This window comes from Tripterygium wilfordii, chromosome 22 (assembly GCF_013401445.1).
Source record: "Tripterygium wilfordii isolate XIE 37 chromosome 22, ASM1340144v1, whole genome shotgun sequence".
Classification (NCBI taxonomy): domain Eukaryota; kingdom Viridiplantae; phylum Streptophyta; class Magnoliopsida; order Celastrales; family Celastraceae; genus Tripterygium; species Tripterygium wilfordii.
The window spans coordinates 1,975,942-1,988,010 of NC_052253.1; the positions used below are offsets into that span (position 1 = coordinate 1,975,942).

At 36.4% G+C, this 12,069-nt stretch overlaps 2 protein-coding genes across 5 annotated transcripts; both read right to left on the reverse strand.

Annotated features, from left to right (window-relative positions):
* Nucleotides 1–285: 285 nt before the first annotated feature.
* LOC119992024 (agamous-like MADS-box protein MADS4) lies at nucleotides 286–4,435 on the reverse strand. The gene is made up of 8 exons (XM_038838602.1): nucleotides 4,080–4,435; nucleotides 2,529–2,607; nucleotides 1,635–1,702; nucleotides 1,420–1,519; nucleotides 1,172–1,213; nucleotides 1,020–1,061; nucleotides 780–916; nucleotides 286–639 (listed from the first exon to the last, which is right to left on the reverse strand). The coding sequence occupies exons 1-8, from the start codon at nucleotides 4,262–4,264 to the stop codon at nucleotides 570–572; spliced, it is 723 nt and encodes a 240-aa protein (XP_038694530.1). The 5' UTR covers nucleotides 4,265–4,435; the 3' UTR covers nucleotides 286–569.
* A 3,603-nt stretch (nucleotides 4,436–8,038) lies between these two features.
* On the reverse strand, nucleotides 8,039–12,004 carry LOC119992152 (squamosa promoter-binding-like protein 16). 4 transcript variants are annotated; one of them, XM_038838812.1, is made up of 4 exons: nucleotides 11,576–12,004; nucleotides 10,284–10,623; nucleotides 9,227–9,363; nucleotides 8,039–8,858 (listed from the first exon to the last, which is right to left on the reverse strand). In XM_038838812.1, exons 2-4 carry the CDS (start codon nucleotides 10,493–10,495, stop codon nucleotides 8,275–8,277), a joined length of 933 nt encoding a protein of 310 aa, XP_038694740.1. In that variant the 5' UTR covers nucleotides 10,496–10,623; nucleotides 11,576–12,004; the 3' UTR covers nucleotides 8,039–8,274. The 4 variants fall into 4 exon arrangements, with proteins under 4 accessions (XP_038694740.1, XP_038694739.1, XP_038694738.1 ...); XM_038838811.1 differs by having other exon boundaries at nucleotides 10,284–10,679; XM_038838810.1 differs by having other exon boundaries at nucleotides 10,284–10,738; nucleotides 11,576–12,002.
* Between the last annotated feature and the right edge of the window lie 65 nt (nucleotides 12,005–12,069).

Genomic DNA, 12,069 nt, shown 5'->3' on the forward strand with positions numbered 1-12,069 from the left:
ATGTGTGGCCCCCACTTATGTTGTGATTGATTACAACCATTGGATTTTGGTCCACAAACTTGGTCCACACTTTTTGATCCACATAGGAGAATTCCTGATTATATGAGTCCATTCAAGGTATTTACATTAACAATGAACGAAATTGTCTCCAAATTATACAAAACATCACAATTCCAAAAAGAACAATATATGATGTTGAAATTGTATTGAAATTTGGACCCTAAAAATGTTGTTTGTTTGGTTAATACAATAAATGGTTGATGCAATATATTGTGTCTCATAATGGTTCACCAAAACGCAGCCATCGTATATAAATCTGTCACATGATATTTTTGGTTCGTTCACCGCACTCTGTCAAAAGCGCGTGGGATTGCGGTTAGTGTAGGGAACCAACTAATCACGCTAACTTTTATCTAAAATTATACGCAAATATCAATCGAACGGACGGCTGTCGTGTTATTTTCATGTATCCAACGATCATAAATATTTAAAGGTACAGTTGAGATTATTAATTAGAATTTTAATTGCTACGCGCGAAGTCGAGAACAGTAAGTTTCTCCTTATGATGATCACAGTAGCCATCCTGCCATGTAATTACTCACACTTGGTCCAGCAGTTGTTATTGGATCTGTTGGATATCTGCAAATATATGCAACAAAATCTTAATTTAAAGTACTCAAAAGTTACAAGCTTTTTTATAACTTAAGAAAAGTTCACGACTCACATTCTATGCACACAAGGTGTTTGATAAAAAGAAATTAATATGTTTGAGGTCATACCCAATATGAAGGGTGGGCTCACAGTCCAGGGGGTGAAAGAAGCCATCTCCCTGAGGTTGAGCTTGCTGTCTTCCATAGCCCACATCTTCTGCACTTGGATTCAGTTGAAGTGAATGTACATGGTATCCTTCCACCAACTGCAAATGCATTCTCACACTTCCATAAACCTTCTGAAGCTAGATGTATAAGACCATTCCAACAAGGCAATAAAGTGGCTATATATATAGAAATGGAACCCACCCTTTGTTTCAAGTTCTTATTTGCTTCACCAAGCAGGTGTTCCTGCATATATAAGCATATATATATGTATACAAGAATCAGAAACAGAAGAGAGATCACTAGCTAGAAAAAGTACCATAGCAACTGAAAGAGAGTACTATTAGTTGCCAAACCTTATGTTGTAGATCAGTGAGTTGATCCAGCATGTATTGAGTCTGTCAAGGAAATTGTTCAACTGATCAAGACGAGTAATGTTGTTGAATTTGTCTCATATGAGAGAGAATGATCAATGTACAATACTTTCACATCTAATATTCAGTACTTTACTTTTCTTTGGGATTGCTTGTAGATAATGAAGCTCGTTGTCATTCAATTACATATATATTGAGTCAAATGTATATATAAAGTAAACGACAAGTACCCGGATTGATCTGATTTGCTTCAGTGACATATCCAGCTGCCTTTCAAGTGACTCAAGCTCCTTGCTGTTTAGAGGACCGAGATCTTCTCCCAGAAGATTCCTAGTGTACATCAAACACCACCCACACACACACATATATATTCAAGTTACTGAATATATATTAACAAGCTTGGTGTACAAAAAATTGCATGGAAATCAATGGAACTGAGAATTACCTTTGGGTTCTCTGTAGGGCTTCATAGCGTGCTTTAAGCTTTAAATATTCCTGCTGGCTACTTAGCTCCTGCAGTCACACAGCATACAAATTCATGTGTATATATATAACATGTATAGTTCACACTTCGCAGTAAAAGACCCGATGGAAAAAACATGTATATTCTGGTTCGTTAGTCCTTGCTTCTTTTAATCACATCATTATCCAGAATATAATTACAATTATGGAGAGCAGGCCACTACTAGCTACCCAACTCTTGCTAGCTTCTGAAGACTCCAAAGTCAATGAGCGCTCAAATCAAGCATGCAAAGTGAAAGAATGACCAACCTATGTCCAACACATGCAATTATGTTGAAAATATATTCAATTTAAGAAAAGGATTTCAAATGAGCCATTCCCAAATAGATTATGGCTGTCATGGTGATGATTACGTAAGGATCTATGTAACATTGTAACCTCAAAGAATTGCTTATTGCAAGACAAAAAAAAAAAAAGAACTTCATGGAATCATCAGATCAGATGAGTGTGGATCAGACTAAGTTAGCACCATGAACAAATGGTCATAAGAGCACAATTTACTCACCTTACATATGACAGTTATCAATAATTATTGGGTATTTCTTTATATATACATGTATATTTCTAATTTACTTTCAAAGTACATGTCAATTAATTAATTATATTACAAATCTGTCACTGCACTTATTTCTTCTTCTTCTTTTTTTTGATAGAACAATGTTCATTTCATCCATAGTTATTAGTATAATCCAGAGAATCATCTCCAAATTAAACAGGCAAGAAAATTTTAAAATTTGTTGGGGAAACGATCAAAGGAGCAGGATATATAAAAGGCAGTTTTTACAAACAAATATAAAAGAAAATATATAAGCATTACCAAGGCCTCCCTTGCAGACACATTTGTCTCAGGTGCTCCATTGTTGCACTCCTGGTACCTCTCAAGGCTTTTGAGCATGCTGTGAAAAGAAATTAGGGTTAACTAATTAAGATCATTAATTATTGTGGAAGCACTATTCTTAATGAAAGCATTAGGAAGCAAAACAAGTAAATGTAACGAGAAGTAAGTATCAAAGTACTTAATTATTTAAAATTAATAGTTAAGGCATTGATCTGGGTTTGCAGTAGGAGGAATTCGGAGATCTTGTGGATATTAGATTGCTCACCATGAAACCCTGTCAATCAACAACAGACTTCCAAACCCATCAAATTGGACATAAATTGACAAATCTATGGGAGAGGAAGAAAGAGATCTAAAAGAAACAAAACCCTAATCAGCTTCAAGGTACCCTCGGAAGGATCAAAACCAAAACTTGAAGCAGATGTCTCCATCTCTTTAATTGATAGACAAAACACCATGTAACACACCCAGAAAGGAAGAGAGATTTATGATCCCATGGAAAAAAAGAAAAGAAAAGATGAGGGAGCTGTTAATATTAATGAAAACATCTGCAACAAGAACATGGGGAAGAGAGCAAGCTCTACTAAATTTTGAAAGGAATAAAATTAGTAGAAAAAACAAGGGATATAGAGAGATGGAAATCACAGAACAAAAAAAAACCCTAATTTGATACAGATCCAATAAACTGTAGGGCTCTTCATGAATAACCCAATTAAATTTGAGTATGAAAAATGAATATTCAAGATAAAAACTGGTTCAAAACTGAAAACCCACGAAGTTTCCATGATTTTACCGGAGAAAGGGCATAGAAATGATGATGTTTATGAAGAACAAAACCACTCCAGAACTGAGAAAATTTTTATTAGACTGAACTTTAGCAATGAAAATTACAAACAAAAGGCAGCCAAATTGGCCTGATCATGGGACTAGAATTGTTAGGGAAAAAAAACACACACACGCAGAAGGAAGATCAGTGTATCATGAACACAAAAGCAAAAGAAAATCATCACAGAAATGGGAAATTCTAGATGACATAAACAAGAAAAGAAAACACAAGAGAAAAGGCAAAGACTTTCGGAACCTAAAACCATTAATAATAATGATAATAATATATTAAGTAATAAGAAAGGAGAGGAGAGGAGAGTGAATAAAACAGTGAGACTTCTTTTCATGGTTTTCCAGTTGCAGATCTAACATCAACACCTACAACATACACACTCAACCTGCTAAAAACGTCAAGACAATCTAGGAAACGGAAAACCTTGAGAGGAAAACTACTCTGCTATCTTTCCTTCTTTTTCAAACAAAAACAGCAAAAAATAAAACCCTCAAAAACCTCAAGATCTATAGTCAGAATTCAAAACAAGAAACGAGAATCTTTTTTCTTTTTCTTTTTTGTGGGTAGAAAGATAGCGAGCAAAAAAATGCTTCTTTTTAGAAGGTACAGACACCATGTTTTGGTTGGTCGTTTTGGTGATTAAAAACACACACAATATATGTGTAATATTGCATATATATGTGTGTATATACCTTGAACTACTGCAAAACTCGTACAGTTTTCCTCTATTGGAGAAGATGATGAGAGCAACCTCTGCATCACAAAGAACGGAAAGCTCATAGGCTTTCTTCAATAGTCCGTTCCTTCTCTTTGCAAAGGTCACTTGCCTGTTGATCTTGTTCTCAATCCTCTTCAACTCAACCCTACCTCTCCCCATTATTCCAATTAATTTTAATATTTCTCTCTCTATTTTCCTTTCACCCAAACACCTATTCTCACTCCACCTTCCCTTTCCTCTCCCCTGGTTCTTCACCAATAAAGCTTCCTCCTTTTACACTTTTTTGATGGCCCTCCTCTTACCTCATATACATATGAATTCTCGTCGACTTAAAATAATGGTCTAAAATGCTGAGGGCGTGTATAAGTGAAATGATGTCCACATGTTTCAAATCAACGGTAAAAACAAAGGTTCATGACTTAAAAGAACTTAAAATGCGAACCATTTTCCGTAAAGGGTAAACATTGAACAAGTCTTGGCGTGGTCTTATTATCAATAGAATTAAATCTGAATTTAAGAATTAATTGAGTGTATTGTAAGTTAGTACTTCATACTTTCATGGGAAAGGAGTGGGGCTTTGAAGAAACTAGTCTCATTTTTTGCCAAATATGTAAAATGCATGAAAAAGAGAAGCTCCGATGAATCTTTTTGTGGGAAAAAAAAAAATTTCCCGGGAAAGTTAAATGGACTTTCTTGATGAGAAAATAATAGGAAAGTGATTAGTTCTTTAGTTTGGCTGGTGCAGTCGTAGGTAGCTCCCTTTGACCCGTAACAAGGCAAATGTGACATCCTTTTTTCCTAATCTTGTGAGAACAAAGAAAAAAATATATAGAATTGTTCAATTCAAGATGGGGGGTGATGTGCTAGGGTTTGTCTTGTTTTTGAGAATGAATTTTATGCTGTAACAAACCAATTTCATCACATTCACTTATCAAAAGGGAATATTTTTTCTTGAAAAAAACAAAAAGTTAGAGCATTAATGAGTATGAAATTGCAGGGGTAGAATGAGCTTATGAATTTATCCAACATCCGGCTCGAGTGGATGAGGCCATAAATTTTTGGTGTATAAATTTGGTGGTATTCGGTGAACTATCGCGAGATGAAGGGATTAAGTCTATTATACTACATCGCTTAGAGAAAGATATGAAGTACAATATACAGATCAAACTTCCTTAGTAATAAGAAATATTTTTTGGAAGTTAAAATTAGTATGCGTTTGTGGTAGGGTTGAGAAGACAAAAGAAAGTAAAAAAAACCCGAAAATTCTTGGCAAGTTGAATATATGAATGATGTGGGCCAGACCCAAAAGGTCAAATTTCTTACCGCTTTAAGGTAGACAACATCAACGTCAGCTGTAATCACACGTGGACCTCAAACTTGTTTTGGAAAATCTCTCTTTAAGAAGTCTACCTCTTGGTGGGCCCTAACCTAGGGCATTATTTCTTTTGCCTTGTTTGTCTTTGCAGCTGCCAGCTGTCTCACACCTTTGTTTTTGTCCTAGAATGCGCACATCAGTAAACGGGCCCTTATTGGACTAATTGGTGGGCTTGGATTGGTAGACCGTCACAAGACCCGGATGTCAGGCCCATTAGAGAGTTCATCACTGGGCTGGGCTTGAATGAATTATTCCATCTGGCCCATCATTGATGCTAAATAAAAATACCATGCACTTCAATTATATTATTGACACACACACAAATATATTTGTTTATTGGTTCACTTTCCATTCCATCAATGCCAGGTCTGGTCTATGTTATGTTGTAGGACCCACATCTTAACTTTCCAGAAAAATAAAAAAAAATATATCTTATTAAAAAAAATAGAAAATGTACATTATATGATAATAATATATATTCATAGGCCCATATGTAGGAGTAATGGCTATTGGCATTATCTATAAGGCATTGTGGTTAAATTAACATCACTATATATGCTTTCCTGCCTAAATGGACCCTAATTCCTTGATTCTAGCTTAGTTAATAACTTGTAATAAGCAAACATAAACAACTCTTTCTTAGCATCAACACATACAACTTGCAACAACAATTGGAATATCATAAGAATCCTATATACATATATATATCACTTTTATATTGTATTTAGCATAAAGTAAGTAAATTGACATTACAATTACATTGTGATCTATAGATAGATGGAAGTTCGAATGTAGACTTGAAAGACGGTGGATCAACTTCATTGCCAAGTGGCGGAGCAGTTGGAAATATATAAGGGAGTGAAATATATAAGGGAGTGAATCTCTCTGAAACCAAATTATTTGGCTTCGGAAAGCTTTGTGGCCGCGCTTTAGATTTTAACTCAACTTACGTTGCGCTAGGTGAAAATTTTATGTGCTCATAGGCTTAACTGTTTGAGTTTATGTTCATATCGAATCTCTAAATGACAAACTTGTATAGTTTCGTTCTCGGTTATAAAAAAACTACACAATGGCCAGTTAATCCAAACTAATTAGAAATCACAAGAGATAGTTCCATTATATATGTTAATATTCCTACCAAGAATCAGAATCAACAAGTCTCTCTTGGTTGAGTCGCTCACGAACATACAAAATATAGCTTGTAGCCTTTGTGTCCACATTTGGTTCACCACCATAAGTGTCAGCAGAGGAGACTTTTTGCACTAGTAATGGAGGATTTGACAAGTTTTGGGCAGAGAAGAAATCTGCAGAATTAGGACCAGATTGGGTTGTTGGTGGGCTTGGTCTAACCTTGCTAGTTTTTGTGACTCTAGAGAAGGACTTGGCTAGCTTACCACTCATGAACCCTTTTCTCTTGTCTTGGGTTGTCTCCATTTTGGATGTTCTACGTTCAAGGAAACCTATATAATCTATTTATATAGAGATTTGGGTTATTGAAATGACAAATTTACCATTGAAAATAGATTAATGGGTTTTGGATAGGATGGAATGAAACCTATATAGGACCCACAACAACTAGCCATTGTTAGATGATATATTCCATTGGAAATGACTCATAAGATATGGTCTATGATATGTTGTTATTCACCAAAAGATTGCTTTTTATTAGGACTATGTTTAAGGGGATATGCATATTCCAAAGCAATTTAGTTCAATTATTTTGATGTATTATCCATTCCAATTTGTCCCCTGGGGCATGACCCAACGATAAATACGAGTACTGGGGTATGTGATATTAGGGTTCATTCTTGCAATATCGGAAATTCTAACCCACTCAAATTGACAATATTGTCTCTTTTAAATTTATTGGTTCACTCAAATCAATAATGTTGTTAGATTACAAGTTTGACACTCCTCTATACTTTATTCTAGATTGAACAAGTAGATAAATAAATGTACATCCAACTGGATCGAGACATTGCCCCGGTCCATATCAAAAATTCCAACCCACTCAAATCAATAATATTATTTATTTTAAATTTTATCGAGTGATTATGGATACATTCGATTCACATCAACTTTGTTTTTATGAGCCGTCCCCACAGCATTTGAACCCAATAAAAATCTTGTTATTTGAGAGATGCCGGTTTACAAGTCTGGCATGCAATCAATTGCGTATCGTGACTGACCTGAAATATGTGTGGACAAATGACGCGCACTGTTTTTTTCTTATGTGATAAGGATGGAATTCGCAACCATAATCTCTGGGTGCACGGTATTGGCAAACAATGTTGTTTTCCTAATATGAAATAATGAAATGATGGGTCAACCAAAAAAATTCAAAAAGTCATACGAAATTATTGAAGACAAAGAACAATATTCTTCACTTGGAATTGCTCGGTGAATTCTGTCCAGTGAGAACATGTAAAAAACTTGCCCTAAACACACATAAATTTGATTTGATCAACTGTTCCATTTCAGACAATTATCTTGCTCCAGCGTAAAGTATGTTCTGGAGAAATATTGTTAGTAGCATATAAGGAACTCTATAACTTCCAAAAAAAAAAGTTTTAAAATTTTCTTAAGATGGTACATTGCAATAAAATTATTGGAGTTCAGAAGACCAAGAACAGCTCCAGAAATTCCATAGATTAGGGAGCATTAAAAATTATACTTAAAAGGGGCTAAAAGTTTATTTTGGCAACATCTTCAAATCTGGATCGGTTACGGGTATTTTTATTTCTAAAATGAAACCCTTTTAAGCTCGCCAAGGATAGCTAAAGATGAGGATGAGCTACTCCCAGGAGAAGGAGAGAGTCTGGTGAGGGGCACTTGCAGATGTTGATCCATCAGGACCTATGTGAAACATATCCTGGCAATTTAGGTTGGTGTCGCTGCCGCTATTGGGTACAACAATGGATCCAAGCGACTCACCCCCAATTCCCAGACGATTATACTGCAGGCTTGGAATCAACGATGACTGAGTTCGGGTATCCAGCGCAGGCTGCACCAAGTGGCTTAAACCAATATCTGGTGTATCCGTCGAGGGTGGAGGTGATGACAGAAGAGAGAGAGCACGACCAGCATCGATGACTCGGTTTAACCCACCAGAGAACATCTTCTGGGTGCTGCCACTATTACCCAGGGTGGAATTGGCATCAAAATGTGAATGAATTGGGGAATTGCTAGGTAATGTGGAACTATTGCCCTCTAAGAATGGGAACTGCTTTCCTACTCTGTAGCTCTTAGAAAACGATCCTGGGAAATGGTTGCTGTAAACAAGAGCGTCGTTCTCAGTTTTGACAGAGCCAGACCAGGCAGAGCTCACAGGACTAGTTGAAAGAAACTGTGCAGTACCAAAATGCAAGTACCTGGTACCTAAAACATCAAAGTTTTATACAATTTAATCAGAAAAGATTTCACCAAATTAATGATTAAAATTTTCTAATGGGATTGCAAAATAAGTATAAGCACATGATATATTTCAGTAGATCATAAAACTGAATTATCTATGCATGCTAAGGGTAAATTTCAAAAAAAAAAAAAAAAACAAATTGAATACCACAAAGCGATGATTTGGGGAATGGATAAACTTTGCCCATCAACTGACTAATGGTAATGAACAAGAATATGGAGATGCTGCTGGTAACGCATATGAGTAAGAGTATTCTTATTCCGATTCCAGTTCACATGAAGGAAGTTTACATTGACAGGAGTATACAACTTCTCAGAGTAAGAATTCAGACCTTGGTGATTGGTAAATAACCTTCCAGAACTTATGGACAAAGAGTCTGGCTGAGGTTTCCTTCGACGCCGGTTATGTCCATCAAGGCGTTTTCTGCAGCTACGCTTTCCCTCATCAAACTCTCCCAAGGAATGGAACCTAAAATCCAAGAAATGAAGCCTTTTCAGAAAAAAACTAAAAGAACTATACAATTGAGTTATTGTCCTAGAAGATGAATGCGACAGATATGTATATTGGCAAGGAAAACAGAATCATAGTATTGGAGTAAACAGTATAAATGTAGACGGAAACACAAATAGAAGGATCTCGTATGGGGCCACAATCTTGCCCAAAGTATATCCATCAGGCAGCTTAATTGCAGTACCATTATCATAAATTCCTTCAACTCTAATAAAGCATTTATGGTTTTGACTCCATAGTTCTGGCTCTCTGCACTATAATTACGCCAAAGATGCAGTAAAATCATAGGATGCCAATTTTATGACACTACTCATGTTAACTTTGCTTCCCCATGCCTTGTGGGCATAGACAGATGCACAGACAGAAGACAACAGAAAATTAGGGATTGTTTTTGGGCACTAACTTATTGGTGAGGTTGCTCGTTCTGACTTATTGTGAAAACCCTCTTCACCAAAATGCTTACATCTAACTTCCAGAGGCACTTAAGTGAAACAAAATGTGTAAATTACTCAATAAAGCATCACTTAACAAACAAGATGCTGAACAAAAATTTCTTGGAGTTAAAAACAACACTGAAACATTGAGTTGATATCTCATATATAAAACATGTTGATACCACAAGCAACCAAAATGACACCCAAATAGTATTCACTATGTGTGTAATATGAGCTTGTGCTAGCACACATACAGCTTTGAGGACAGTATCTCCACATTTCAAGCCAACCACAAATAAGAAAGAGAAATTCCAGCCTAAACCCACGTAAGGATTTTGATCACAAGTTCACAACACATGACAAGAAGAAATAAAAAATCAACTTCCAAGCAGAAAGTAAACAGGATTTTAACTACTTCAGCATCATAAGCTTCTCGGTCCTTACCTGCTGCACTGCTGACAAAATCTTCGTTCTTGACCCTTAATCGTAACCGTAGGAGTCTTAGAGTGAGCTTCACATACTTTGTGTCGCCTGTGATAGTCCCTGCATTTGCTAAGGTCTGAAGTGCACCCATCGACCAAGCAAGAAGAGACTTGGGTTGTATTGTTCGGTGCGCGAGCTCTCTTCAATGATCCAGACGATGATGACGACTCCATCACACAGTCACCAAGACCCTTGGATTTGCTCACCAACTTGTCAACCAAGTCACCTGAACTTCCAAGCTTTAAGTATACTGACTAATGCTTCACAGCTTGACGCACCCTTATGCTGCCAGGCTCAATAACTTGAGCAATGTGAGAAATGCTTAGTTCTTCAGATTCATCTAATTCAAAACGAGTCCTGAAATTATAGCCCATAGAACATGATCCTTTTGCAACTATCTTTTAGTCCTTCACCAACTGATCCACCCAGACAATCATTTAATGGCAGTTAAAAGATCAAATAAATAACCGGTGGTCACATATTAGGACACTGAATCTTCAATTTCTTCCCAAACAAACACAACAGAGTAGAGTTAATGAACAATTAATTTCAATTAGGCAGGGGATAGAAACCAAGACCACTTGAGCTCGTGCCTAGTGCTGCTCCTCAACTTCATGTACACAATGAAACAGAATCTTTCATGTTTCAATATAAAAACTTGAATTGTAGAAGAGAAACCATGAACTTCTTTTTTCAGGTTACAAAGACAAAGAAATGATTCAACTTGGCTTAGTATGTTCCATTGGAAAAGTGAATCACAAATTATCACTAACTTATATGGAAAAAAATTAAGAAATTGGACAATTAAGATCGGCCTAAAGGCATTGGTCCTTCACAATAAAGCGCAACATTATTGCCATTCAAATGGCAGATAGATGTCACATCACAAGAGTCAGCAGTCAGCACTCTCATCCCAGCCATACATGCAGTTCCAAAGATATCTTCTCAGGAAAATTATTCACCATTATTTTCTATTAACAACAATTTAAATTTTAAACTCTTGATTATAAAACAAATACATAGATAAATATCATGAAAGGTATCGGGGCTGATTTGTTATGTTCCACGGAGAACCACATGTTTCGCACTTTCAGTACAAATGTTGTTGTCTGAAGCTGCTTGTTTCCATTTCAACAAATAGAAACACAACTCACAGAAACAGAGAAATTACAGGGACCCAGTTCACAGAAACCTGTAACTAGTTCTGACTACTGATTACGCATAAATTGCACAAAAACTCAAAAAATGGGTACCTGAGAGAGCCCTCAGAAAGCAAAATTGCCGGTTATGGTTCACCCTCGACACCACAAGACCCAGAAGAAGAATAAGGAGAAGGAAGACTAAACTAGGGTTCCCTGCCAAGCCATTAATTGTCTGCCAATAAATACCATTGAAAAAGTAGAGCTAGCGAGTGTGACAGTGTGAGGGGACTTGGAGAGATGAGATAAAAAAAAGAGAAGGCGAACGAAAGAGACGACGACTAGGGTGTTGTTATTGAGAGCATTATTGGGAGGATAATGTCAGTCAACTAAAGAAGGCGTGTTCGTATTTTCGTAGCAAGAGAGAGAGAGAGAATGGAAAGGAGCTGATGTAGAGACTAGAGAAGGAGATGGTCTACTCCAAGTCTCCTGCCCTTTCCCCTTTTAGGCTTGAGAGTTTAGATAAGAGCGAAAGAAAAATGTGTAAAATAATACAAAACCCAATAAAACGAGTGGCAAGGAAAGGGACACAGGGTGTAAAAGAAAAG